At 35.6% G+C, this 27,930-nt stretch overlaps 1 protein-coding gene across 1 annotated transcript; it reads left to right on the top strand.

Moving 5' to 3' along the window:
* The first annotated feature begins 9,288 nt into the window (after positions 1–9,288).
* On the top strand, positions 9,289–27,581 carry LOC131599873 (probable F-box protein At4g22030). The gene is made up of 3 exons (XM_058872121.1): positions 9,289–10,487; positions 14,112–14,115; positions 27,501–27,581. Exons 1-3 carry the CDS (start codon positions 9,289–9,291, stop codon positions 27,579–27,581), a joined length of 1,284 nt encoding a protein of 427 aa, XP_058728104.1.
* The last annotated feature ends 349 nt before the right edge of the window (positions 27,582–27,930 follow it).

Genomic DNA, 27,930 nt, shown 5'->3' on the forward strand with positions numbered 1-27,930 from the left:
TTTCACAAATTCACGTCTGAAAATTAAACATTTTGAAAAATCTTAGGTGATACTAAAAATTTCAATGCAGATCAGAAATTCTTTGAAAAATAGTAAGTAGGATACTAGAAATTTTATCTCTATATCAAAAATTCTTTGGAAAACATAGTGAAATACCAGAAATTCCAAAATTTCTGAAAGAATTTCTCGGAAATTTCAGAATTTCCAAAACTTTCCGGCAATTCAATTTTTTTTTTAAAATTTTTGGTAGTTTAAAAGCTTTGTTTTGTTTTTTCTATTTTTTTCACTAATATTTTTTAATGTTTTTTAATGAGGACCAGGGGAAAGGACAACACCATTATGGAAGGTCTGGTGATATAGTGGCAACTGTCTATAGAGCTGCTGAGACAGAGATAGAGGCTTCCTAGCTATGGGCTGAACGACTTGTGCAACTGGTTCTCACCGGAAACGGATGGCTGAGCACGCGCACAGGCAGTTCCACGCACCCTGACGCCGAGCTGCTAGAGTTTCTAATGATGTGGGGGATTCTGCTCCTGTGGAGGCTGATCCAGTTCCTATTGTTGTGGAGGAGGTAAAGGTTCCTATTGTTGTCGAGGAGGTATCTATTGAGGCTGAGCATATTCATGTTGATGTGGAGGAGTTACCTATTGCGGCTGAGCAGATTCATGTCGAATTGTTTGTTTGCGAAATTGTAAAATTATTAGTTTTGAATTAATATTAATGATGAAAGACCGGAATATAATTCTCGTGGACATCCAGTACTCACAAAATTGTAGCTTATTATTTTAACGAGAAAGTATTTTTCGCGGAAAAAATTAATTTAGAGCCACCATTCACTTTCGCGTGTCCAGTACTGGATTTCAAACCTGTAATTCCCCGTTTTTGCATGGTACAAATTACACCTTCGAAGTCCCTTTTAGAAAATAATCAATTATCACTTAAAAGTTATTTTTAGTAGAAAACAAACTTCTTGTATGGAGATCTAGATGAAACAATCCTATTGAAGCAATCTGAAGGGTATGCAGAAAAGGGAAAGGAAGATTATGTGTGCAAACTGAATAGATCTTTATATGGACTGAAAAAATCTCTTCGACAGTGAAATTGGAGATTGGATAAGTTCATGGCACACATAGGTTTCATTAGAAGTCAGTTCGACCACTGTGTTTACTTCAGATTTTGACCTGGAAATTCATTTGTTATCTTCTTGCTTTATGTGGATGATATTCTCATAGCAAGTAACAATGTCGAGGAAGTGATGAAGGTGAAGGCTGAACTTAATAAGGAGTTCGACATGAAGGATATGGGAGTTGCATCCATAATTCTTGGGATTGACATTCGAAGAGATAGAAATCAATCGAGATTATGCTTATCTCAAGAGACATATCTGAAGAAGATTCTCGACAAATTTAGTATGTCGAATTCAAAGCCGGTTGTAACATCAACAAATCCTCAATTCAAGATGAGTATAAATCAGTGTCCTAGTACTAAGGTCGAAAGAGCCTATATGAATAGCATCTCATATGCTAAGACAATTGGTTCTTTGATGTATGATATGATCTGTACTAGACCCGACATAACATATGCAGTCAGTCTTGTAAGCAGGTACATGGGAATCCTGGAAAGGCTCACTGACAAGCATTGAAGTGGATTCCAAGGTACATAAATGGGTCTATGAACATAGTCCTAACTTATGGTGGAGTCTTTAGTGAAGATAGTAAAGCAGTAACCGAAGGGTATGTCGACACTCTGATTATGCAGGTTGTATTGATTATAAAAATTCTATTTCAGGATATGTGTTCACTATGTTTGGCACATCAATTAGTTAGAAAGCAACATTTCATAAGGTTGTTGCCTTATCAACTACTGAAGCGGAATATATTGCCCTCACTGAAGCTGTGAAAGAAGCATTGTGGTTTGAAGGTTTTGCTAAGGAGCTGAAACTTCAAGGTCGAGTTATCACTGTTAAATGTGATAGTCAAAGTGCAATACATTTGTCTAAGAATTAATCCTATCATGAACGAACCAAGTAAATCGATGTGAGGCTGCATTTCGTCATAGGGGTAATCGAGTATGGAGAAGTTCAAGTGCTGATGGTTTCAACAAATCACAAATGTTCCTGATATGATTACCAAGATATTGTCAAGTTGCAAGTTTTTCCATTGTATGGAATTGATAAAGCTGCATGAAGAAAGCTAGTTTGTTACCTTTATGTTATAGAGTTTGTTCCAAGGTGGATATTTGTGAGATATTGGATCAAACTCTAGTATGGTCGAAGGGTAGCTTCTAGTTCGACAGAGAATACGCATAAGGCCGAAGCTTCTTCACATGTTGTTGTCGAAGTAGTGCGTGTTGTAGTCGAAGTTGTTCTAATATGCATTAGTTGATATTGCTAGGTTTGTTAGCATGGACCTATTTGTTAAGCCCAATTGTTTAAATTATAGTGTATCCTAAGTTAGCTTGTAATGAGTATTTATGAAAAAGCCCATTATGTTAGGTTTATTATAAATAGTATACTAGTCTCTCATCGTTGCATACTTCAAATTCTAATTAGGGTGAGAGAGGTTATTTGTTATTCTGTAACACTTGTAATCTTGTTTCATATAGAAAGTAAAGAATAACAGGTTATTATCAATTTCATTGTGTTCCTCTTGCTTCCCACATTCATACCCTGTGGATTTCTTTACAAGAAAATAAACCTATTATATTTTGTTCTTGGCATCAATTTCACAACATCAACAAAGATAATGCACCGCAGAAGAAGTAAAGAATATAAATCTAAATGGAAAAGATTGAAGAGACGAAGTTAAAGAGAGTGCAACAAAGATTTATACAGATTTGACTTATACCACTTGGTCTACTCCTATCCCAAAGAGTTTTCTTTTGAGGATTACACTAATAATGAGTCTTGAGCTTTTAAGGATATGCACATGAACCTTTTTACAACAATGAGAGATTTTATACAGGCTGACCCCTAAACCAAACGGAGTTTTTAACAGATTAAGCTTACTAACCAAAGAAATATTTTAAGCGACTAATCTCTAGAACCAAAAAGATATTTTCACAAGTAATCTCAATAACTGATTAATAAATTTTTTTACTGAATAAACTCAATAACCAAATAAAGCTTTTTCATATGTTGATCTCAAGAACCAAACTAGGATATTACTTAAGATAACTACACTCTTGGATAAGAACAAGCTTAACACTCCACCAATACAACATAATTCTCGCAAGAGATTTTTCACTGTCATGGCACTAAGGTAGAGTACATGACAACTAAAATAAATGGCCTAAAACAATATAATAACTTGCCAAAAGTAAAAGCAAATCCACAACAAGTCATGAGAACATAAAAGAGAAGAAACACAATAACATGTTTACTTAGTTCGAACAAATGATCTACTCTAAGGAAGAGAACAATTATCTGATTCACTATACTTTCAAAAGTTATTACAAAAAATTACAAATGAGTTATAGAAAATAGTCACTGAAGTTTTCAAGAACAAATCTTATTTTCTACCCAAGTGTTTTTCAATATCCCCAACTCTCCATATATGAATCACAAAGTCCAATATATTTAGAAGTGATTCTTAGTCCTCTTAGTTACCTTTAAGAGTCTGTTTGGTTCAAATGAGGGGGAGGGGAGGGGAGGGGAGGGGAGGGGAGGGATTTTAATGGAGGGGAGAGAAGGGGAGGGGAGGTGAGGGGATTTTTTTAATCAGATGGGTGTTTGGTTCAAACGAGAGGAGGGGATGGGAATAGAGAGATTTTAATTAAAAATATGTTTGGTTCAGGAGGGGGAGGGGAGGGATTTTATTAATAATTCATATTTTTATCCTTATTATCTTATATAAGTGATACAATATGATATTCAAATGTGAAAAATTTATACATATTTTTTTGTTAGTAAAATTTATAATATTGAATGACTAAAAAGTTATAATTAATTTACTATATATCGTTAAAAAATTGAGCTCACTTAATTCGAATAAAATGTTCAAAAACAAATTATACTATGTGTTGATAACAACTTTGAAATCGTAAATAATTATTTAACACATCAAATACATAAACTAATTTATTATTAAATATAAATGGTTTAAATCTTTTAATAAAATTAATAAATAAATTAAAATGAAAGATTTAAAATTTGATATAAAAGAAAATATGATGATACATAACAAAATTAGAAAAAAAAATATAAGCAAGCATAAAAGAGTTATAAAAAAATTAAAAAAGTGAAATGATTATGATTTATATTAAGGACAAAAATTTTAAAATAATTTGAAGGTGGAGAATAATTATAATAAGTCGATACAATCAATCGAGAAAAATCACGCAGAAGATGAATAATTTTAAAATATTAAAATAAAATTGAGGATACTATAGTAATTATAATAATTTTTAAAATATTTAAGTTCAGATTCTCTCCCCTCCCCTCCAAATCCCTCTGATTTGGAGGAACACAAAAAGTGTGTTTTTGAGGGGTTTTGCTCCCCTCCCCTCCCCTCCCCTCTCATCCCATCCCCTCATAAAATTTGAACCAAACACAAATATTTTCTCTCCTCTCCTCTACCCCGAACCAAACACACCCTACAGGTCTCTCCACATTGCTCTACCTTTTCTTGAACAAACGTGATAAGAGCAATCTGAGTCCATGATACAACTCTCCCCGGCCTCTAAGGATATTTATAGTATTCTAACATTAATGTGAATCGACTAAACACAATACCCATGAACCTCCCAAACCGAACCCTCCGCCCGCTTGACATGCCTTCGCAGTTTTGATGTCTTATATCGACATTCTTTCTATTTTTCCAGCATTTTAATTTTTAATAATCTCAAAATATTTTTTCTTCATTAATCAAATGTTTTAATGCATATTTCTCCAATAATCTCCAAACACATTATGTTAATGGCGTCCATCTATATTAAAAATAAAAGTAATTCAAGACTAGTGAGGAACACAATCACGATAAAAAAGATAAATATAAGTTAGATTTCTCATGTTAAAACTTCTAATTGTGAAATTCTTAGAAGTAGAAACTTTGTAGTTGAACAACCTCTAAACTAAACAAAAATGGTTTTAGAAAGAGGAATAAATAGATTCAAAATATTCTTAGATTTTGATTTATAGTACTTTTGAATGATGTGAATCATGTGATGTGAGGCTTATAATTTTGCAATCACATCTTCTCAAATAACCAACACTTATAAAATAAAGCAAATTATATTTTCTTTCTTCAAATTATTCTCTTTGTTAAGATGTGAAGAGTTATTAAGCTACTTGATCAACAATATAATGATCATTCCTGTCATGAATTAGTCAATATTAGCTCCCAGCTCCACAGTCAATTTAATGCCTTTGATTTCATTTTCTACACATCAAAATTATATCTGGCATGACATATTATTCTTCTTCCAACTGTTCCTACGGATTTTTAATTTCGCACAAAATAAATGTCTTCGCATTTCGGAACATGTTTTTCTAAGTTGAGACGAGAATACTGTTTTAGTTTCTTACAACATCATCAATTCTTGTCCATTCATTTCCATAAAACATTTATTCATTCACTTATTTTTTCTAATGGTTGTTACGAGTCCCACGTTAAACAATATATGGCATGAACATGTATGTATTTATAAGTGGAGGCAATCATTACCCTACAAGTCGGTTTTGTAAAGTGAGTTAGACCCAACCACATTTCTTAATATGGTATTAGAGTCTGGTTTAAGATCCGGCGGGCCACCTTCTATGGTTTCCGTTATCGGACCACCCACCATTTATTTCTACGCTCCAGTTGTCTAGTCCTGGGCGTGAGGGGATGTATTAAGAGTCTCACATTGGATAATATATGGCCTGAACATGTCCTTATAAGTGGGTGAACATGTCCTTATAAGTGGGGACAATCCTCACCCTACAAGCCGGTTTTGTAGAGTTAGTTAGACCCAACCACATTTTGTTAAACTCAACCACATTTCTTAACAATGGTGAATTGGTGAATTGTTATATACCCAACCTTAAATATCGGGTAGATTTACCAATTGAGTTGTCAAACAAATAAATATTCATGTGTTAATTTTATGTCATTAATATTATAAATTTTATGTGTTAATTTGGGTCGGTCCATACAGAACTTTGTTCTGACTTTAAACAGGGCACCCGCTAGTGGACGGTGAGATTGGTCCCTCTTGAATTAGTCGGTCGCAAGGCTGGATACCAAAATTTCTATAAAAAAATTATAAATTAAGAGAATTTCTAACTAGACCCATGAATCTCTCACGCATCTACGAATTGGCAAAGTTATCTTTCTGCTTCGATAGATGTATCTTCGAAAATACTTTTTTTAAATAATTTGGTTTTTTCCGTAGATGTATCTACGGACGCGTTAAATTATAGTTAAACTTAGGATTTTTCCAATTAATTGAGATAATCCCAAATTAATTAAGTTCATGAAATCTTCCGTAGCTGCATCTACGGAAGGGTTTGAAAATAGAGTGTTCCGTAGCTACGGAAGATTTCTGTTATATTTTCAAATCAACTGCATTTCACTCATAAACTCCAATTTTTATAACAAAAATGAAACATCAAATTATAGTTAAAAAAATTGAGTTTTTGAATGAAATGTAATTGCTTTAAAATATAACAGAATATTTCGTAAGTACATCTACGAAACACGTTATTTTCCAACCCTTCCATAGATGTAGATACTGAAGATTTCATAAATTCGTAGATGTATCTACAGAAAAAACTAATTTTTTTGAAAAAAATATACTTTCGAAAATTTATGAGATTTACGAAATTTCGTCGATGATTAAGAGATTTATGGGGTATTTTGAAAATTCGTCTAAATTAATACTTTGTTAATTGCAAATTTATTCCAATGCATGAATTATAGTTTGCATTTCCAATATAATTTTACTTTATAAAGTGAAATCATTTAATGGCTAGCTAGCAATTAAGTGGCAGAATAAGTTCAATTTCTTGTATATGCCGCTGCTACTTTTTTTTCAATGACCAGATATTTACAATTAAATATTCATATCAATTAAGTAAACTTTTTTGAAAATTTGCAATGTTTACAAATATTTTATATTAATTTATTTAAGAATACATTGCATTTTATAAAGCATATTCTTGAATTTCAACCTTAAAATTTAACACTCAACTCAACATTTCAAATCTTATACCAAATGCTTTTTTTTTTTTTTTAAATTGTCATTAATTTTAAGTTGATCATTTTCGTTTAGCTATTTATATTATAATTTATTTTTTTAATATTAATATATTTTTAAAAATTATATGAGTCAGTTGAAAATATCTTCATTTCACTTTTTATTTTATCCATTTATTTTTACATACCTTTATATCTATTATATTGATTTGTTGTTGATTTTTGAATCACTTTATATATATATATATATATATATATATATATATATATATATATATATATATATATATATATATATATATATATATATATATATAAAGTCGATCAAACAATATATATATATAAAGTCGATCAGACAATCGTCTTAGCCTTGAACGTGATTCTGGTCATTTCAAAGAATAGGAGGGGGTACCTCCAAGACACTCCGATGCTAAAGTAAATTTCAGAACGAGAAAATAAGTATGTAGAATGAAAGTAAATTGGAGAACGACTTTGCTGATTACCAGGGTAAGTATGAAATCCAGGCTGGGCTCGTTACATATTTGGGTGAGAAGACCAAGAAACTCGAGGAGATGACCAAGGAGCGAGATGGTTTTCGTGACCGCGTCGCCGAGATGAAAGTTGATGCCCGCCCTGTGGAGGATGAGATTGAGGAGGAGAAAACCATGTTGACACGTGCCCAGCTAATCGCAGGGATCCGATTGCTTGAGCAGGATTGTCTAGACACTTTGCGGGTCGGGTTTAACAATACGGTGGAGTAGCTCCAGGTCGTTAACCCTGAGGTCGAGCTTTTCAATGAGTGAATTGACTCGTTCTCCCGGGTGTTAGATGGTTGAATCGTGGCTGTTGATGGTATGAATACTGAAGAGAATGCCCAGGAGGAGGATACCGAAGACATTCCTACGCCCCATATATTGTCTGGCCTGCGTGCCATTTACTTTTATGTACGCATTTTGGGTTTTGTCCCCTTTTAATTGTAATATTTGAATATGTCGGCCTTATCGGTCGCTCCCTTTAATTGCCCAATTATTTTAGTATGCTTTGCGTGTTGAATGTTTTGATGTTTGCAAATATAGTATGGGGTTTTGCTCGACAAACTCTTGCACTCGACTGTGATGGGAACAAATCGAGGGGTCGCAATTGAGTTTCGACCAGTAACGAGGTTAAGGTCGCGATCAAGGCTTTAACCTCGCGACGTGGAGTTTTCATCATGAGCTGATCATGAGCTGGGTGTCCTGTGTGGCAGGTATTGCGACGACGGAGCTTTGAAGTTTGGAGAGCGACATTCGTACCACGATTCCCTTCCGTGGCCGTTGAGGATCTACTTATTTATTTTTTTAAAAATTAAATTATATATATATATCTAAATAAAGAAAATATACTTTATAAAAGTCAACATTTCAATTTCCAATACATTTTCAATGCATTGAATACGCGCATTTTAATAAAAACTTACCACTTTAATCACTTAAAGAGTGCCCCGAGGGCACTGATTAGCATTTTCATATATATATATATATATATATATATATATATATATATATATATATATATATATATATATATATATATATATATATATATATATATATGTGTGTGTGTGGGGTTATATGTTATATAAATTGGGAAAATAGTTAAAATAAATACGGTTATCAAATAGAAAAAAATTAAAAAAACAAAGAAAGTTATATAAACATATTATACGTATGATTTAATTTTAGAATCATGTTTATTTACTAGTAGTAAACTACAACAACTATGAAAGAATTGTCCTTCTTTATTCTTCTATTTAAAAAAAAAAAAATTCTATTAATGTCATTTAAATCTTCGTTGACTAGTGTATTGAAAACATTGGGATTGTGCATATTTCTTTATTGAAAATGCAAATTAACAATAGATTAAATTGTAATTATTGAATACATAATCAGAAATTTAATTAACTTTTCAATGACATGTCAAATGTAACAAATATCTAAGCCAATTATTGTATTGAATACTATAAAAGATGGGTAACTTTACCCAACCCTAATGTCATAAACCATTCCTCACTATATACTAAACACTAATCAAAACCCAATTCTGCACATACACGTAAATTCCTTCTTATATTTTCATGGCTTCCATGCGCACCTCAACAATATTTTCACCTTCATTCTCCTTACTTTCTTCAAAGAGAGTAAATGTAAATTCCTTAATCCGTGTCCCAAGACTCAATTCTGCACATCCTAAGACTAATATACTCACTGGATCAAAGCAGATGGAAGGGTTAAGTACATTCACAGACTCAATTCCTTTATTATTACATGAAAAAATTGATTTGTCCAGTTCTGCAATCTCTAACACCACCACCATGCAACTCTATGCTATCTTAGAAGCTGTATCCGACAGATACGAAATGCACAGAAACGTAGGCGAACAGCGTCAGAATTGGAATGACCTACTTCTAAACAATATCAACATGATTACACTCGCTGCTACAACATTAACCGGTGTTGCAGCTGCAAGTGGTGCGGTTGGTGCACACCTTTTGGCTCTTAAACTATCATCCACTCTTCTGTTTTCTGCGGCAACTTGCATGCTACTTGTCATGAACAAGATTCAGCCTTCACAACTTGCCGAGGAACAAAGAAATGCTACAAGATTGTTTAAACAGCTTTTGACTCAAATCCAAACCAAAATCAGTGTTGGTAGTCTTATTACCGAGGAAGATGTGGAGTTTTCAATGGAGAAACTGTTGGCACTTGACAAAGCTTATCCACTTCCTTTGTTAGGAGGAGCTATGCTTGAAAAGTTTCCTTCAAAATATGAAGCTGCTGTTTGGTGGCCTGAGAAAAGAAGAGAGGAAAATGCAGCAGCAAGAAAAATGACCAAGAGGACTAGTAATAGTAGTAATGGATGGAGTGAAGAACTAGAAACTGAACTGAGGGAAGTTATTGAAGTTATGAAGAGAAGAGACATAGGGAATTATGAGAGACTTGGAAATATATTATTGAAGGTTAACAAGAGTTTGGCAATAGCAGGTCCATTACTCACTGGAATTGCAGCTATAGGTTCTGCATTTGTAGGAAATGGTGATGGGTTGTTTTCAGCCATGGTTCCTTTGATGGCAGGGTCAATGGCTTGTGCAATAAATGGTTTAGAGCATGGTGGACAAGTTGGTATGGTGTTTGAAATGTACAGAAGCTGTGGTGGATTTTTCAGGATGTTGGAAGAGAGTGTTGAAAGCACACTTGAAGAGAATGATTTGGAGAAAAGAGAAAATGGTGAGGTATTTGAAATGAAGATAGCAATGATGTTGGGAAGAAGTGTTTCGTGTTGGTGCACAATGAATAAAGATGGTGACAAAGAGAATAATAGAATAACGGCGCAAAAGAGATGAGAGAATAAAAATGTTGTATTCTACTTGCGTTGTTAATAAATGATAGCTACTACAAGGCTATTTATAAAAAAAGAATCTTGCCACATAAGCCCTAAAACAGTAAACTTAGTGAACAAGTCTAAGGTACAAACAGTACTACAAAATACTAAAGTACCCTTACTACTAAACAGCTAAGCTAATGGGACCCAAAAGATAACATCTTCTGGTCAACGACATCTTCTGAGTAACCATCAGAAGATCAGCCCACATCACAACTTCTGAATATTGAATTACTCTTCAATACCATCCCTTAATTCATATTCAGCTAGCCAAAATCTACAACACCAACTCCATCCCTCAAACGGATAAGGTGTTCAGTCTTGACATCCTTCATCAGAACATCTGCAAGTTTCTTCTGGTTGCTACATGTCATACCCCAAAATTTGCCCATGCTATTTTTCATACACAAAACCAAATCAAAAGACAAAGCTCCGAAACACAGTCTCCCACACAGAAGTTCTAAACTAGGGTTTGAATAATTCAGAGGAAAATCATTGAATCAATGGCTCAAGGTGGTTCCATAGGGTCACTAACATCCCAAAGTATCTCCATATAAAGTTTCAAGTCAAACAGAGCAAATTTAGTCCCTCAAATCCTGATTAGGTCAACAGTCGACTCCCAAGGGCAAAACAGTCATTATACAGTCAAAACTCAAGATATTTGGTCAACAACATTCTCATAACCCTAAAATCATCATTTGATCAAGGGTTGATCATGATGATGCAAGGAAAGATCAGAGAAGTCAAAAGTCAAGAGTTACTATTTTGGGCATGAACTGAAAAAGTCAACCAAACTTTGAAAATTCACCAAATATTCATACTTCATCAGAAAAATTCCCACCAAAGCTCATTTTAAAGGAAATTCATTCCTCTATCCAATGGTCCAAGAATCAGAGCTCATAGGTCAATGGTTTAAGAGATATGGCTTCATACATTATAGGTCCTTTTCAAAAGTCAACAAAAAGACACTTTTTTTAAAAGGACATAAAATGAGCATGGAAAATAATTTTGATATGAGACCAAAGACATTGGTTAGAGGACTCTCTAAGGTTTCTAAAAAGTCCTAGAACACCTCCATACCTCAAAAATTGAGGGAGATACACCTTGTCAAAGTTGGACTATTTTTGAGAAAAAGATATGAAAAGAAAAGGTTCAAAATCCAAAATTCTCCAAATGGGCCTATGATTTCTTCACCCAATCTTCATTAAAAGCCCATGCACGCCCAAAAATTATATCCTTATAGTTTATATTATTTTTTATTAATTATTTTGTGATTTTAATCATTTAAAATCATGAATTAATTATAGAAAAATATAAAATATAAAAGATATGATTTGTGTCTATTTTTCAATCATCATTAATCACCAAAATATTCCAATATTCATTCAATTTTCGTGCAAAAGCAAATTGGTGGAGAAAAGATTTAATTTTGGACATATTTGGAAATATTTGCAAATAAAATTTCTCAAAAAGAGCAAATTAAAGATTGGAGAAGATTGGATTCGTTTTTAGTTGACCTAATCATCCTCTATAAGTACATGAACACCCACAGATGCAAGGTTTACGAAGTTCTGCAGCCAAAAACCCTCAAACCCGAGTTCAAAAAGTGTCAACAAATTCAAGATTCAATTTTGAGTTTAAGGCCGATTTGAGGTTTGCTATTGATTCAAGCACGTTCCTGGGACATCATTGAAGGTTCTCCATTCATTCTCTAAGGCGGCAACGTTCAGAATTACCTCATATCAATCACGGTTTGCACTTTTCTAAATTCCTTCGATCTGGCTTTCTCATGCATCCTCAATGATTTTTATTCATATATATGTGTTTGTTATCATATAATTATCGTTTCTGGAAAGTTTGGTGCATTGTAATGGTGTCATGAACATATCACCATTATTAGGGTTTCGGATTCAAATTAGGGTTTTCCATGCCAAGAGAAATTAAGTCACGAGATGACCATGGTTGAATTCGCAAAGATTAGACGATCATGTTGGTATGGGTGCGCCATATTTCTATTATGTGTAGGACCTATTCGTTATTTTTCGCAGGTGTTAAAAGCAAAGTTTTTATATCGCATGTTCCATAAGCGCTGTAAAAAAGCGTATTTCAGAAATTGGAGGTTGAAGATGACTGCGTGTCATCATATGATTGGTCGGTTCAAAATTCGTTTGGCGCGCGCTCTGCTGGTAAACGAAGGGATCTGGTGCATCATGAAACACATGGTATCATGGTCCTTCGCTTTCCTGGCCACAAGATCAACGTTCCAGCCTATCCAACGCGTACAAGAACGCAAGTCCACCATGGACTTCACACGCCAGCCGCACTGGATCATAAGCTAAGTTTCCCAATTTTTTTTTTCTTTTTAATTACATAGCTTTATATTATTATTTTTAACATATATATATTTGTTTTAATTATTTTCTTTGCCTAATTATGATAAATTATTATATATACTATTTTCTAAAAAAACTTTTTTATATAAGTAATAATTTATTTATTTTATTTATTAAATCCATACATACTTATTATTTTTCTAATATTTATTATTACATTATATCTATTCATTTATAAATTATATTTATTTTATTTAAAATTCTAAATTATATATTTACTTATTTCCTTTTATTTAATTTATATTTAATTACCTATATATATTTAAAAATTCATATTTGGGTTATTTTAACTCCAAAAAATTCATAAAAAGTATTTTTACACTCGATTTTATTTTCCTATCCCGATTAAATTAATTAGGTCGCAAGACCAATAATTAATTAAATCGTTCGTATTTTCTTATTGAATTCGTACCCTAATCAGGGTTTACGAAGACCATACCCTACACTAAAAATCTTCTTCTTCTGTGCCTTTTCAGGGTTAGCAATATGATTAATTCCAACTACGCGCCTGATTCAAAAAACCAAAGTTAAGTATTTTACTTAATTTAATTTAACTTTCTGTTTGGTTTATTTTATATAAGGGTTTGTTTCGCCTTCATCTTTTTCTCTGCCTTGTTTCTTTTCAGGGTTAACCTTAAAAGGTGCCCTATCAACCATATCAGATCAAATGCAAAGCTAAGTATCTATTCTTCTTTAGTTATTTATTTAGCCTTACGATATTTATCCTTTATTTTAGGTTTAGTTATTTTGCCTTCGAACCGATAATGCACTCACTGTACTTTGCCTTCTTGTTCTTCCTCCTTTTCAGGTTTATCAATTGCCAAAGCTACGTCATTGGTAACCCTAAGCCACATTTTATTTTATGCCTTTTATTATTATTACTTGTGTCAAACCCCATTGGGGATCCGCTGGTTTCATTGTCCCCTTCCCCTTTATTGCTTTATATTATTGCGTGGTTAGTAATCTTAGGGAGTGCAAGCCTTAAACTGAATTAGAATAACTAATTAAAAGATAAATATCTGAACATAATCACGTGATTGTTGCACACACGCACCCTTTTGGGGTAACCTCTCTGTTGCCTTGTTGCCTGTTGCCTGTTGCCTTCGTGTTTTTTTTGCAGAATAAGCCAAGTCCCTCGAATACGAGGATACCTCAGCCTGTTGCCTCGATAATTAAAAGGTCATACGACCCTAAATGATGCTGCCTTCGATACACAAAAATGACCTCGACCCTCGGAAGTTGCCTGCGAAGAAAGGCTGAGGTATCTTCTGGTTGCCTAACGAAAAATGGCTTATTCTGATCCTTGCCTTAGACTACCTGCCCTTCTATGGCATGGGATAGTCTTATGGCAAAGGATGCTTCGATGACCCTTCAACCTCCAAACGAAAGGCTTCCTGCCCTCTTATGGCAAGGATAGACCCTTTCATTCTGAAAGGCTAAAAAGAGACCTATCATCTGAGTTTAAGGTAATTGCCCCTAATTGCCTTGCAATGCTCAAACCTTTTTATTATATTCTTTCTCATAATTTTTCAAAAGGGCAACGCTTATTCACAAGCTAAAGTCCCTATCTCTTTCATCTACATTTTCTAAACAAACGAGCAAGCAAAGCACTTAAGAGCCCATGGAAAACCATGGATGCAAAGGGTGCCTTACACCTTCCCTTTGCATAAATTACCCCCCGAACTTAGATTTCTTAAAAGGTTTTTTTTCTGTTTCTTTTTGCCTTTCCGAATATTGTTTGGATAAAATAAAAGCCGGTGGCGACTCTTGCTTACCGCGACATTTCGATCGATATAAAAGTCAGTTCACCGTGTTACAGAACTGGCGACTCTGCTGGGGATAAAAATTCGATAAAAGAGGGGTTACCTTAAAAGTTTAGGATTCACTTTAATTGTTTTCTATTGTTTGTTTTGCTTGTTTTAATTTTCAAGGCTGTTTTGGGAATTCTGCTGTGTGAAAGGTCCTACACCCGGATCTAGTGTACCTTAGGTATGTGGCATTAGACCAGGGAGGCTGTACGACATGTATCGTTATGGTTGAACTGGTGGCCACCGTTAGTGCGACGCTTTGGTTTGTCCTGATGGCCCTTGAATCTGATCGAGGAGACGTTTGGCTACCGCGTGGTGTCATAAGCACTAATTCGCCCTTAGAACCTTAGTTGAACTTGACTTTGGCCTATAGGAAGTAGCGAGATGGCTGGCTTTGGATTCCTGACTGAAGCTGGTTGATACTCGATGCTACACTCATTGAGATTGGACTCAAGGGATGCTTTTGGCTGGCCGATTGTGCGCTATGTTGAGACAATGCCCACGAGAAAGATCAGGGATATGAGCACCATAGAACCTGGTTACTTTGTAGGACAGGATGAACCAACTAAACGAAAGGAAGAAGGGTATATACCTATGAACTTCATGCAAGCCTACCCTTAAGGCAATTGTGTGACTTGTTTGTGTTTGTTATCTACTTGGCATCATAACATCATAACATCATAACATCATGACATATCATAACCACTAACAAATTTCAAGGACCGAGAAATTTATATTTACACTGTTTTGTAGGACATGGCTTTTTCTACCAGAGATTATGTACGACTCAACTTTGTAGGGATACCTTCCGAGCTTAAGGAGCTCGCCTTGGAAGTCCCTGGAGACTCTAAGTTTGCTGAAAGACATGGTTATCTTCTTCGACTAGTCACCTCTCAATTTGAAGAAGATATGATGAGAGTCTTGTGCCAATTCTTTGATCCCGAACATCATTGCTTCACTTTTCCGGATTATCAGTTGGTACCTACTTTGGAGGAGTTTTCAAACTTACTTGGTGTACCTATATCTAAGCATATGCCCTTTACTGGATTGGAAAGCACTCCGAAACTCGAGACTATTGCTGCTGCACTTCACCTAAAGAGATCCGACATCGCCTCTAACTGGGACACCAAGAATGGAGTAGAAGGTCTCTCAGCCAAATTCTTATTTGGAAAAGCTCGACAATTTCTGAAGGCCATGAGCTACCATGCTTTTGAAGATGTTTTGGCTTTATTAATATATAGTTTGGTTTTGTTTCCTAATCCTGATCAATTCATTGATGTGCACGCAATCAAGATTTTTCTGACTCACAACCCCGTGCCTACGTTACTTGGAGATATTCTACATTCCCTTCACTCTCGTGTCATGAAGAAGCGAGGGACTCTTATGTGTTGCACACCCTTGCTGGCTAGGTGGTTTATTTCGCACCTTCCACGCTCAGTAGTCAGAAACGATCAAAAGATGCAATGGTCTCGAAGAATCATGTCGCTTTCTCACTCAGATATTCGTTGGCATGTTATGTCTCAAGAGTACGTCACTATCATCGATCATTGTGGGAAATTCCCTAATGTGCCTCTCCTTGGCATTAGAGGAGGAATCACCTACAATCCTTCATTAGCTTTACGACAATTTGGTTATGCTCGAAGGGATGGTCCTCATCACTTGCTCATTGAAGGGGTTGTTTTCAATTATGAAGAAGATGTTCGTAATCAACGCCAAGAGTTCATACGCGCTTGGAACAAGGTGTACAGGGTGGATAGCAAAAGTTGGGGGCAAAAGAACTCCCTTCCCTCGGAACCTTATCTTAGATGGGTACGCACTCGCACTCAACGCTTTGTCATGCCATATCCTTATGTTAGACCTGTGATTGTTGAACCTGAATGTGAAGAAAAGGTTCCTTTGGTTGTTCTCCATCCAGACATGCCCACTGATATAGAAGAACTACAAAAGTCATGGGTCCAATTGAAAGAAGAAAGGGATACTTTTGAGACTCAATTCCGCGCCAAAGAGAAACAAGTGTTAGAACTCACAAGGCTACTTCAAGCAGAACAGAACGTCAACAACTTCATTGGATCAAAGAGGAAGCGTCCATGGGAAGCTTGAAGAAATTCTAGTATTGTTATTATTATTCCTAGTTGTTTACATATTTATTTTTGTAAGCCAAAGTGGCAAAGAACCATAACTAAAGAACAATTTAATTATTATTATTATTATTAACAAAGCTTGTTCTTTCTTCCTTGTTTAAAGTAAATTTAAATTTTAAAGTCCTTGAAAACATTGCATATGCATAATCATATCATTCATAAAACATCGCATCACAGGTTTCATAAAAACAAATGCCTCATCTTTCCGCTGTTTATTTCAGTAAGAAAGATGGATCTCGAACAATCTGTCAAAAATCTTCAGGCTCAGAATAACCAGTTCCAAAAAGTAATCTTTCACTTGGCCAAGGGGCAAGAAGAATTGAAGGCACTTCTGATCGAGAAGGAGAAGAATCAATATAAGCATCAAGGTGGTCAAGATAATCAGAGATCCAAGCCTAAGCGGTCATTTACTCCATTACATATGCCGCTGTCCCAAGCTCTGCAACAACTGCTCAATCAGAACTTGATAACTCTATTGCCTCCATATTCACTTCCTACTAATCCCGCTCCTGGGTACAAGTACCATGCAAGATGTGCTTATCATTCAAACAGTCCTGGTCATGATACAGAGGATTGTGGACCATTGAAGCACATGATCCAAGACCTCATTGATTGCAAGATCATTGACTTCAATTCACCTAAGAAACCTCATATGGCCAATACGGAGTACAATCAGAAAAGTCGCGATGAACCCAACCAATCTGTGGGGACAATCCTGACCTTTACACCAGTTCCACAACAAGGACACAAGTCAGATACACCCAAGCGCCAATTCGCAAAGATCAATATGACTCTGGCCGAAGCGTTGCAACAATTGCTGAAGAAAGGGCTAATCACTTTGAAGGACCCTCCGAGGAATCCTAGTACTTCCTCTTCTCGTTATAATCCTAATGCAAGGTGTGCGTATCACTCTAATAGCCCTGGACATGATACAAATGATTGTTGGCCATTGAAGAACAAGATTCAAGACATGATCGATGCTGGTGAAATTGAATTCCCTCATCCCCAGACTCCTATAGTGATCCCTGCTCCCAGGCACAATCACGACAAGAATGATTAATGTCATAGTGGATGAACTTTAGATCATTAGATTTACTTTCATTTGCAATTTCTATTCTGTTTGTTTAAACATTCAAATTATGATAGACATTATTTGTTTTAATAATCATCATCAGTGCATTGCATATATTTGTCTTGAATAAATTATTTCGTTATCACTCGTTTTAAATTATGTCTTTATTCTGCATATGTTTTTGTGATACTCAACTCCTGCTAAAGTTGTATACTTTTTGAGGGAGGATGACGAAAATGATACCGCAACCTCATACAGTATGCTTTTGAGCGGACTATGCTGATGATGTACAGGCATTGTTTCAATTCCTAAACAGTGGAGATATAAGGAGGATAATCCCTCGTCAACCCCTTGAGCCTAAGAAGTAGAAGTTTCTTTTTTGAACTAAAACCCTTTATCATAACCTGGGGCAGGGTAGTTCTCAGTTAATTTGGCTGTGCATTCTATTTTAAGAGAATCATTCAGTACACCTTTCAACAAAGGTTTCAATCATAAACGTTCAACCACACACATCAAAGAAGTGTTGGAGACACCAATCAAAAGACAATGACGGTTCATCAATCATCAAACAAGGCAGTCAATAGCTTTCAAAAAGAAAAAAATGAAAAAACATATATACAATGAAAAGCCCGCTAAGTCAAAAAGAAGACTTAGGCAAAAAATCAGGGCATCCCAACCGACTGTAATCTCAGAAAGAGACAGTTCAGGCAAAAGTTAGGGATATCAAAAAGATGAAAAAAGAAGTCAATAAATTCTTGAACAAACTCAAAGCTATGACTACCAAAAGGAAGAAGTGATTGCCATCTCAAAAGTTCTCTCTGCTTGTGAACCATCATCATTATCAAAGGTGCAAATCCAAAAGTCTCTTGGAACCTGAATGCATAAGTTGAATTAACTGAGCTTAGGACTGAAGAACATCATGAAGAAGGGGATGGGTATAAATAATTTTTGAGCCATTATCCTTTGTTTCTTAAACCGTGAACCAAGCCACGTTACAACCCTTGAAAGTCCTAACTGAAGCATGGTTAGTTCGAAAGCATACTGTCATAACAAAGGTATCCCGACTCCCTAAGGTTTACCACAAATGCTGAGTTGATATTTCGTTTTTACAAACATCTCGTTTTTACAAACATCACGTTGTTACAAATATCATGTTTTTACAAAAATCGCGCCTTTACATCTCTTGTTTTAATGTTTTTCAAAAATTCAAGACAGACGTATGCATTGCATCTCATGAATTCATTATTAAACATATTCTGCTACATAATTTCAAATGTTAGCATCAGAAAGAACTTGCACAGGGTACAACTAACGACTGAAAGTTATCCCGACAGACAAGATCACTCCGAGAAGCAAGGTCTCCTACGTATACAAGGGGCATGGCACGCTTTGCCCAATCAATCTGGGGCAATCCAGTCAAGATTATAAGAATCTCTCAAAAGCCAAACAATCAAAGGCATACACCTCAAGTGGGTTTCAAACTATTTGTCCAAACAATCTGGGGCAATCAAGTCAAGATTCCGAGAACCTCTCAAAGATGCCAAAATAATCAGGGGCACGCATCCAAGAAAATCTGAAGCTACTTCTCAACCAACATAGGACATCATATTGGGCATATGATTACTAGGGGCATGTCTCCTAAAGTGCACATCTTATAAAGGCCTCGCAAGGCGAATCTTTCCAAAGTTCCTGCTAACTGGGGGAAAATCTATACAAGTCCAGTTTGACATTTTAAGTGACGTGTCCTAAATCAAGTAGTAGTTACTATAATACTGGGGGCAACTTTCACCCATGTCTCCCCACAAAGCCGGGTTCACAAGATCATATCCCCACAGAGTAATCATTAAGAAGATATCTTCAAACGCTCCCGATAGAGACATGGCTGCCCAACAGAGTTTACATCTTCAACACTGTCGCTCTCCTCCAACATGATTTATCAATATCTTTATCACCAATCAGGGAACATCAAGTCACTGATCATCTCCAAGCAGAAATCATAAATTCCCAGCTGAGCGTCTTCAAGACAAGATCAGACAGTACAATTACAAGGACATAAAGATCTACTTTCTTAATCAAAGACAACATAAATCATATTCACATATCATATGTCATAAACATGTTCATACACTGCATACATTACCTCATAATGAACTCATACATAACATACAAAGTTTCTCATTTATTTTGAGAGACTCATTACATAATACATGCATCATGACATTGCATAAAGACTAACTATACCTATTGCAGGATACAGGTACCGACAAACGAACGAAATCTCCAACTTTCCAAGATCTAATTCAGCTACTACGAATGGTACTGACACGGTCAACGCTCGAAGATCTAATTCATTTACCACGAACGGTAATGACACGGTCATTTTCAAAGATCTAATTCAGCTACTACGAATGGTACTGACACGGTCAACGCTCGAAGATCTAATTCATTTACCACGAACGGTAATGACACGGTCATTTTCAAAGATCTAATTCAGTTACTACGAACGGTACTGACACGGTCCACTCTCAGAGATCTAATTCTATCATCACGAACGGTGTAGACACGATCACTGACCTTCCCAGTCTAATTCAGCTACTACGAACAGTACTGACACGACAAAAGATCTAATTCGGTTACTACGAACGGTACTGACACGGTCAACTCTCAGAGATCTAATTCTATCATCACGAACGGTGTAGACACGGTCACTGACCTTCTCAGTCTAATTCAGCTACTACGAACGGTACTGACACGACAGAAGATCTAATTCAGATACTACGAACGGTACTGACACGGTCAACTCTCAGAGATCTAATTCTATCATCACGAACGGTGTAGACACGGTCACTGACCTTCTCAGTCTAATTCAGCTACTACGAACGGTACTGACACGACAGAAGATCTAATTCAGATACTACGAACGGTACTGACACGATCAAATTTCAGATGTCTAATTCTATCATCACGAACGGTAATGACACGATCACTGACCCTTTTCAGTCTAATTCAGCTACTACGAACGGTACTGACACGACAGAAGATCTAATTCAGATACTACGAACGGTACTGACACGATCAAATTTCAGATGTCTAATTCTATCATCACGAACGGTAATGACACGGTCAACGCGCAAACAACATCTTCTCAAAATTCAACTACCAGATGGCATCCACAAGCCCATCTCCGACAAAAGTCCCTACTTCAAATAGGGCAAATTTCTTGGTATTCTTATGTTCAATCATCTTCCACCTTCAGATACCGACTGGCGCGCAAACCACTCTACATCTTCAGGTTTAAGATAATTGAACAGGGGCAGCTGTCATACCCCAAAATTTGCCCATGCTATTTTTCATACACAAAACCAAATCAAAAGACAAAGCTCCGAAACACAGTCTCCCACACAGAAGTTCTAAACTAGGGTTTGAATAATTCAGAGGAAAATCATTGAATCAATGGCTCAAGGTGGTTCCATAGGGTCACTAACATCCCAAAGTATCTCCATATAAAGTTTCAAGTCAAACAGAGCAAATTTAGTCCCTCAAATCCTGATTAGGTCAACAGTCGACTCCCAAGGGCAAAACAGTCATTATACAGTCAAAACTCAAGATATTTGGTCAACAACATTCTCATAACCCTAAAATCATCATTTGATCAAGGGTTGATCATGATGATGCAAGGAAAGATCAGAGAAGTCAAAAGTCAAGAGTTACTATTTTGGGCATGAACTGAAAAAGTCAACCAAACTTTGAAAATTCACCAAATATTCATACTTCATCAGAAAAATTCCCACCAAAGCTCATTTTAAAGGAAATTCATTCCTCTATCCAATGGTCCAAGAATCAGAGCTCATAGGTCAATGGTTTAAGAGATATGGCTTCATACATTATAGGTCCTTTTCAAAAGTCAACAAAAAGACACTTTTTTTAAAAGGACATAAAATGAGCATGGAAAATAATTTTGATATGAGACCAAAGACATTGGTTAGAGGACTCTCTAAGGTTTCTAAAAAGTCCTAGAACACCTCCATACCTCAAAAATTGAGGGAGATACACCTTGTCAAAGTTGGACTATTTTTGAGAAAAAGATATGAAAAGAAAAGGTTCAAAATCCAAAATTCTCCAAATGGGCCTATGATTTCTTCACCCAATCTTCATTAAAAGCCCATGCACGCCCAAAAATTATATCCTTATAGTTTATATTATTTTTTATTAATTATTTTGTGATTTTAATCATTTAAAATCATGAATTAATTATAGAAAAATATAAAATATAAAAGATATGATTTGTGTCTATTTTTCAATCATCATTAATCACCAAAATATTCCAATATTCATTCAATTTTCGTGCAAAAGCAAATTGGTGGAGAAAAGATTTAATTTTGGACATATTTGGAAATATTTGCAAATAAAATTTCTCAAAAAGAGCAAATTAAAGATTGGAGAAGATTGGATTCGTTTTTAGTTGACCTAATCATCCTCTATAAGTACATGAACACCCACAGATGCAAGGTTTACGAAGTTCTGCAGCCAAAAACCCTCAAACCCGAGTTCAAAAAGTGTCAACAAATTCAAGATTCAATTTTGAGTTTAAGGCCGATTTGAGGTTTGCTATTGATTCAAGCACGTTCCTGGGACATCATTGAAGGTTCTCCATTCATTCTCTAAGGCGGCAACGTTCAGAATTACCTCCTATCAATCACGGTTTGCACTTTTCTAAATTCCTTCGATCTGGCTTTCTCATGCATCCTCAATGATTTTTATTCATATATATGTGTTTGTTATCATATAATTATCGTTTCTGGAAAGTTTGGTGCATTGTAATGGTGTCATGAACATATCACCATTATTAGGGTTTCGGATTCAAATTAGGGTTTTCCATGCCAAGAGAAATTAAGTCACGAGATGACCATGGTTGAATTCGCAAAGATTAGACGATCATGTTGGTATGGGTGCGCCATATTTCTATTATGTGTAGGACCTATTCGTTATTTTTCGCAGGTGTTAAAAGCAAAGTTTTTATATCGCATGTTCCATAAGCGCTGTAAAAAAGCGTATTTCAGAAATTGGAGGTTGAAGATGACTGCGTGTCATCATATGATTGGTCGGTTCAAAATTCGTTTGGCGCGCGCTCTGCTGGTAAACGAAGGGATCTGGTGCATCATGAAACACATGGTATCATGGTCCTTCGCTTTCCTGGCCACAAGATCAACGTTCCAGCCTATCCAACGCGTACAAGAACGCAAGTCCACCATGGACTTCACACGCCAGCCGCACTGGATCATAAGCTAAGTTTCCCAATTTTTTTTTTTTCTTTTTAATTACATAGCTTTATATTATTATTTTTAACATATATATATTTGTTTTAATTATTTTCTTTGCCTAATTATGATAAATTATTATATATACTATTTTCTAAAAAAACTTTTTTATATAAGTAATAATTTATTTATTTTATTTATTAAATCCATACATACTTATTATTTTTCTAATATTTATTATTACATTATATCTATTCATTTATAAATTATATTTATTTTATTTAAAATTCTAAATTATATATTTACTTATTTCCTTTTATTTAATTTATATTTAATTACCTATATATATTTAAAAATTCATATTTGGGTTATTTTAACTCCAAAAAATTCATAAAAAGTATTTTTACACTCGATTTTATTTTCCTATCCCGATTAAATTAATTAGGTCGCAAGACCAATAATTAATTAAATCGTTCGTATTTTCTTATTGAATTCGTACCCTAATCAGGGTTTACGAAGACCATACCCTACACTAAAAATCTTCTTCTTCTGTGCCTTTTCAGGGTTAGCAATATGATTAATTCCAACTACGCGCCTGATTCAAAAAACCAAAGTTAAGTATTTTACTTAATTTAATTTAACTTTCTGTTTGGTTTATTTTATATAAGGGTTTGTTTCGCCTTCATCTTTTTCTCTGCCTTGTTTCTTTTCAGGGTTAACCTTAAAAGGTGCCCTATCAACCATATCAGATCAAATGCAAAGCTAAGTATCTATTCTTCTTTAGTTATTTATTTAGCCTTACGATATTTATCCTTTATTTTAGGTTTAGTTATTTTGCCTTCGAACCGATAATGCACTCACTGTACTTTGCCTTCTTGTTCTTCCTCCTTTTCAGGTTTATCAATTGCCAAAGCTACGTCATTGGTAACCCTAAGCCACATTTTATTTTATGCCTTTTATTATTATTACTTGTGTCAAACCCCATTGGGGATCCGCTGGTTTCATTGTCCCCTTCCCCTTTATTGCTTTATATTATTGCGTGGTTAGTAATCTTAGGGAGTGCAAGCCTTAAACTGAATTAGAATAACTAATTAAAAGATAAATATCTGAACATAATCACGTGATTGTTGCACACACGCACCCTTTTGGGGTAACCTCTCTGTTGCCTTGTTGCCTGTTGCCTGTTGCCTTCGTGTTTTTTTTGCAGAATAAGCCAAGTCCCTCGAATACGAGGATACCTCAGCCTGTTGCCTCGATAATTAAAAGGTCATACGACCCTAAATGATGCTGCCTTCGATACACAAAAATGACCTCGACCCTCGGAAGTTGCCTGCGAAGAAAGGCTGAGGTATCTTCTGGTTGCCTAACGAAAAATGGCTTATTCTGATCCTTGCCTTAGACTACCTGCCCTTCTATGGCATGGGATAGTCTTATGGCAAAGGATGCTTCGATGACCCTTCAACCTCCAAACGAAAGGCTTCCTGCCCTCTTATGGCAAGGATAGACCCTTTCATTCTGAAAGGCTAAAAAGAGACCTATCATCTGAGTTTAAGGTAATTGCCCCTAATTGCCTTGCAATGCTCAAACCTTTTTATTATATTCTTTCTCATAATTTTTCAAAAGGGCAACGCTTATTCATAAGCTAAAGTCCCTATCTCTTTCATCTACATTTTCTAAACAAACGAGCAAGCAAAGCACTTAAGAGCCCATGGAAAACCATGGATGCAAAGGGTGCCTTACACCTTCCCTTTGCATAAATTACCCCCCGAACTTAGATTTCTTAAAAGGTTTTTTTTCTGTTTCTTTTTGCCTTTCCGAATATTGTTTGGATAAAATAAAAGCCGGTGGCGACTCTTGCTTACCGCGACATTTCGATCGATATAAAAGTCAGTTCACCGTGTTACACTACAATGTGCAACTTCTGATACTCCATTTAGAAATGCAGATTTCTCCTTGAAAACCCATCTGACGCTGATGGTTTTCTTCTCCTTTGGAAGCTTAGTTAACTTCCAAATCTTGTTTCCTTCTAAAGCCTCAAGTTCTTCTTTTATGGCATTCAGCCAGCCTTTCTTCTCGAGTGCTTCTTCAATACCCAATAGTTCAGGATCTCCTTCTGATTCTAGAACCATATCTCCTTCTGGATTTTCTTCAGAAGTTTGATTACCACCAGAAGTTCCACCTTTAGAAGTTGGATCGCCTTCAGAAGCTCTGCCTTCAGAAGTTCCAACTTCATAATCTTTTCTTTCAGAATCATGACCACCGTCAGAAGCTGGACTACCTTCAGAAGCTCCGCCTTCAGAAGTTCCACCTTCAACGTCATGATTAACACCAGAAACATGATCATCTTTAGAAGCTTGTCCTCCAGAACCTATGTCTTTAGAGTTTTCCCTTCCAGAAGCATCACCACCACCAGATTCTTGATCATCATCAAAATCTGGATTAGAATCAGATTCACCATTTGACTCATCTTCAGAGTCTCCAGAAGATTCTTCATCTTCTGACTCTAACTCTTCTTCAGAACTTTCAAGTTCTGACTCATCATCAGAAGCAGAATCTTCTTCAGATTCTGACTCATCTTCTGATTCTCCTTCAGACTCAGAATCACCTTCGGATTCTGACTTGTCTTCAGCTTCAGAGTCATCTTCTAACTCTGACTCATCTTCAGAAACCTCAAATTCTGACTCTTCTTCAGCATCTTCAAAGTCATCTTCTGATTCTGAATCATATAAAAATACTCCTTCAGAATATTCAGAGTTATCTTCTTCCCCTTCAGCATCAGAAAATGACAAACTCACATGTTCCACATCAGATTCATAAGCCATTAATAGCACAGGTTCATCATCAGAATCTCCTCTGGCTATTTTTGCTTCTTCTTTGTTTGACCAACAATCTTTAGCAAAGTGGCCAAACCTATTACAACAGTAACACTGAACCATTCTCTTGTCATACTTCTCCTTTCCCTTCTGATGTTTCTCCTCATCAGAATAGAAGACTTCTGACTTCTGCGACCTACCATGTTTTTTCAGCTTCTGGTCCTTCTTGACAAAAGAAGCCTTCAGAGCCTGCTCAACTTCCCTCTCAGAAGTTCTTTCAGTCAAACGCAACTCTTGCGCCTCTAGACTACTTTGTAGCTCTTCTATTCTCATGGTGTCCAGATCTTTAGAATGTTCAATCGCTACAACAATGTAATCAAATTGAGGAGTAAGTGACCTCAATATCTTCTCTATGATTACTTGTTCAGAAAGAGTTTCTCCACAAGCCTTCATCTCATTAGTGATCACAATCACTCTAGAGATATACTCAGAGACTTTCTCATTGTTCTTCATATTGAGATTTTCATATTGCTTTCTCAGGGATTGAAGCTTCACCTTCTTCACTGATACGTCACCACCGTAACACCTGACCAGTATATCCCACGCCTCCTTTGACGTCATAGAATCAACAATCTTCTCAAACACATTCACATCCACACACTGATGGATGAAGAACAACGCCTTTTGGTCTCTCTTCTTCGTCTCTCTCTGCGCTTCTCTTTGTTCTTCCGTTGCATCCGCTGCAACCGGAATATATCCTCCAGTGACAAGATCTAGAACATCTTGAGCACCAAATAATACACGCATTTGAATCATCCATCTATTCCAGTTTTTACCATCAAGAACTGGAAGTTTGGTATTCAAGTTGCTTCCACTCATCTTTAAACTTGTGCAGACAAAAACAGATTTCACTCACACTCACACAGTGTTTCCCAACCCACAAACAATCAAGAAAAATGTGATTCAACACAACTTTGTTTCCCAGAAACAAAATCAATCACACAGTCACACAAACTCACGTTCACTCGTGTTTCCCTGTGTTTGGAACCGGAGCTCTAGATACCAATTGTTGGTGCACAATGAATAAAGATGGTGACAAAGAGAATAATAGAATAACGGCGCAAAAGAGATGAGAGAATAAAAATGTTGTATTCTACTTGCGTTGTTAATAAATGATAGCTACTACAAGGTTATTTATAAAAAAAGAATCTTGCCACATAAGCCCTAAAACAGTAAACTTAGAGAACAAGTCTAAGGTACAAACAGTACTACAAAATACTAAAGTACCCTTACTACTAAACAGCTAAGCTAATGGGACCCAAAAGATAACATCTTCTGGTCAACGACATCTTCTGAGTAACCATCAGAAGATCAGCCCACATCACAACTTCTGAATATTGAATTACTCTTCAATATTTCGGAGCTAAGACAAGTTGCTTCAAAATCTGCTTCTGGTTGTATGGAAGGGATTGCTACAGACGAATTTGCTAGCAAGCTTTTCTAGTATGATATATACTTCATTCTTTTGTTTTCTATTTGTACTTGTGTTATGTACTATATTGTGCTACCTATTCATGACATTTTGTATTGGAGAATATAATATAATAAAAAAAGTTGAATAATCATCAAAGTATAACAAAGAAAATCTCTAAGCACAAGTACGACTAGATAATTATCTTTGTTGTAACTTAATGTTGTTGTGTTTATAGTGAGACATCGGCTATTAGGTAAAACAATTGATCTCACATTGTTCAGTAAAAAATGAGATAAAATAGAGCAATAAACAGTAATATTAATAACTGAGTAGAAGAGCTATTACTGACCAAAGATTACGCGTTAGTATAAATGATGAT

The sequence above is a fragment of the Vicia villosa genome, linkage group LG1, assembly GCF_029867415.1.
Source record: "Vicia villosa cultivar HV-30 ecotype Madison, WI linkage group LG1, Vvil1.0, whole genome shotgun sequence".
NCBI classification, from domain to species: Eukaryota; Viridiplantae; Streptophyta; class Magnoliopsida; order Fabales; family Fabaceae; genus Vicia; species Vicia villosa.

Bases quoted from the DNA above. Each gene is read 5' to 3' on its own strand.
- LOC131599873 (XM_058872121.1), top strand. From the start codon at position 9,289: ATGGCTTCCATGCGCACCTCAACAATATTTTCACCTTCATTCTCCTTA.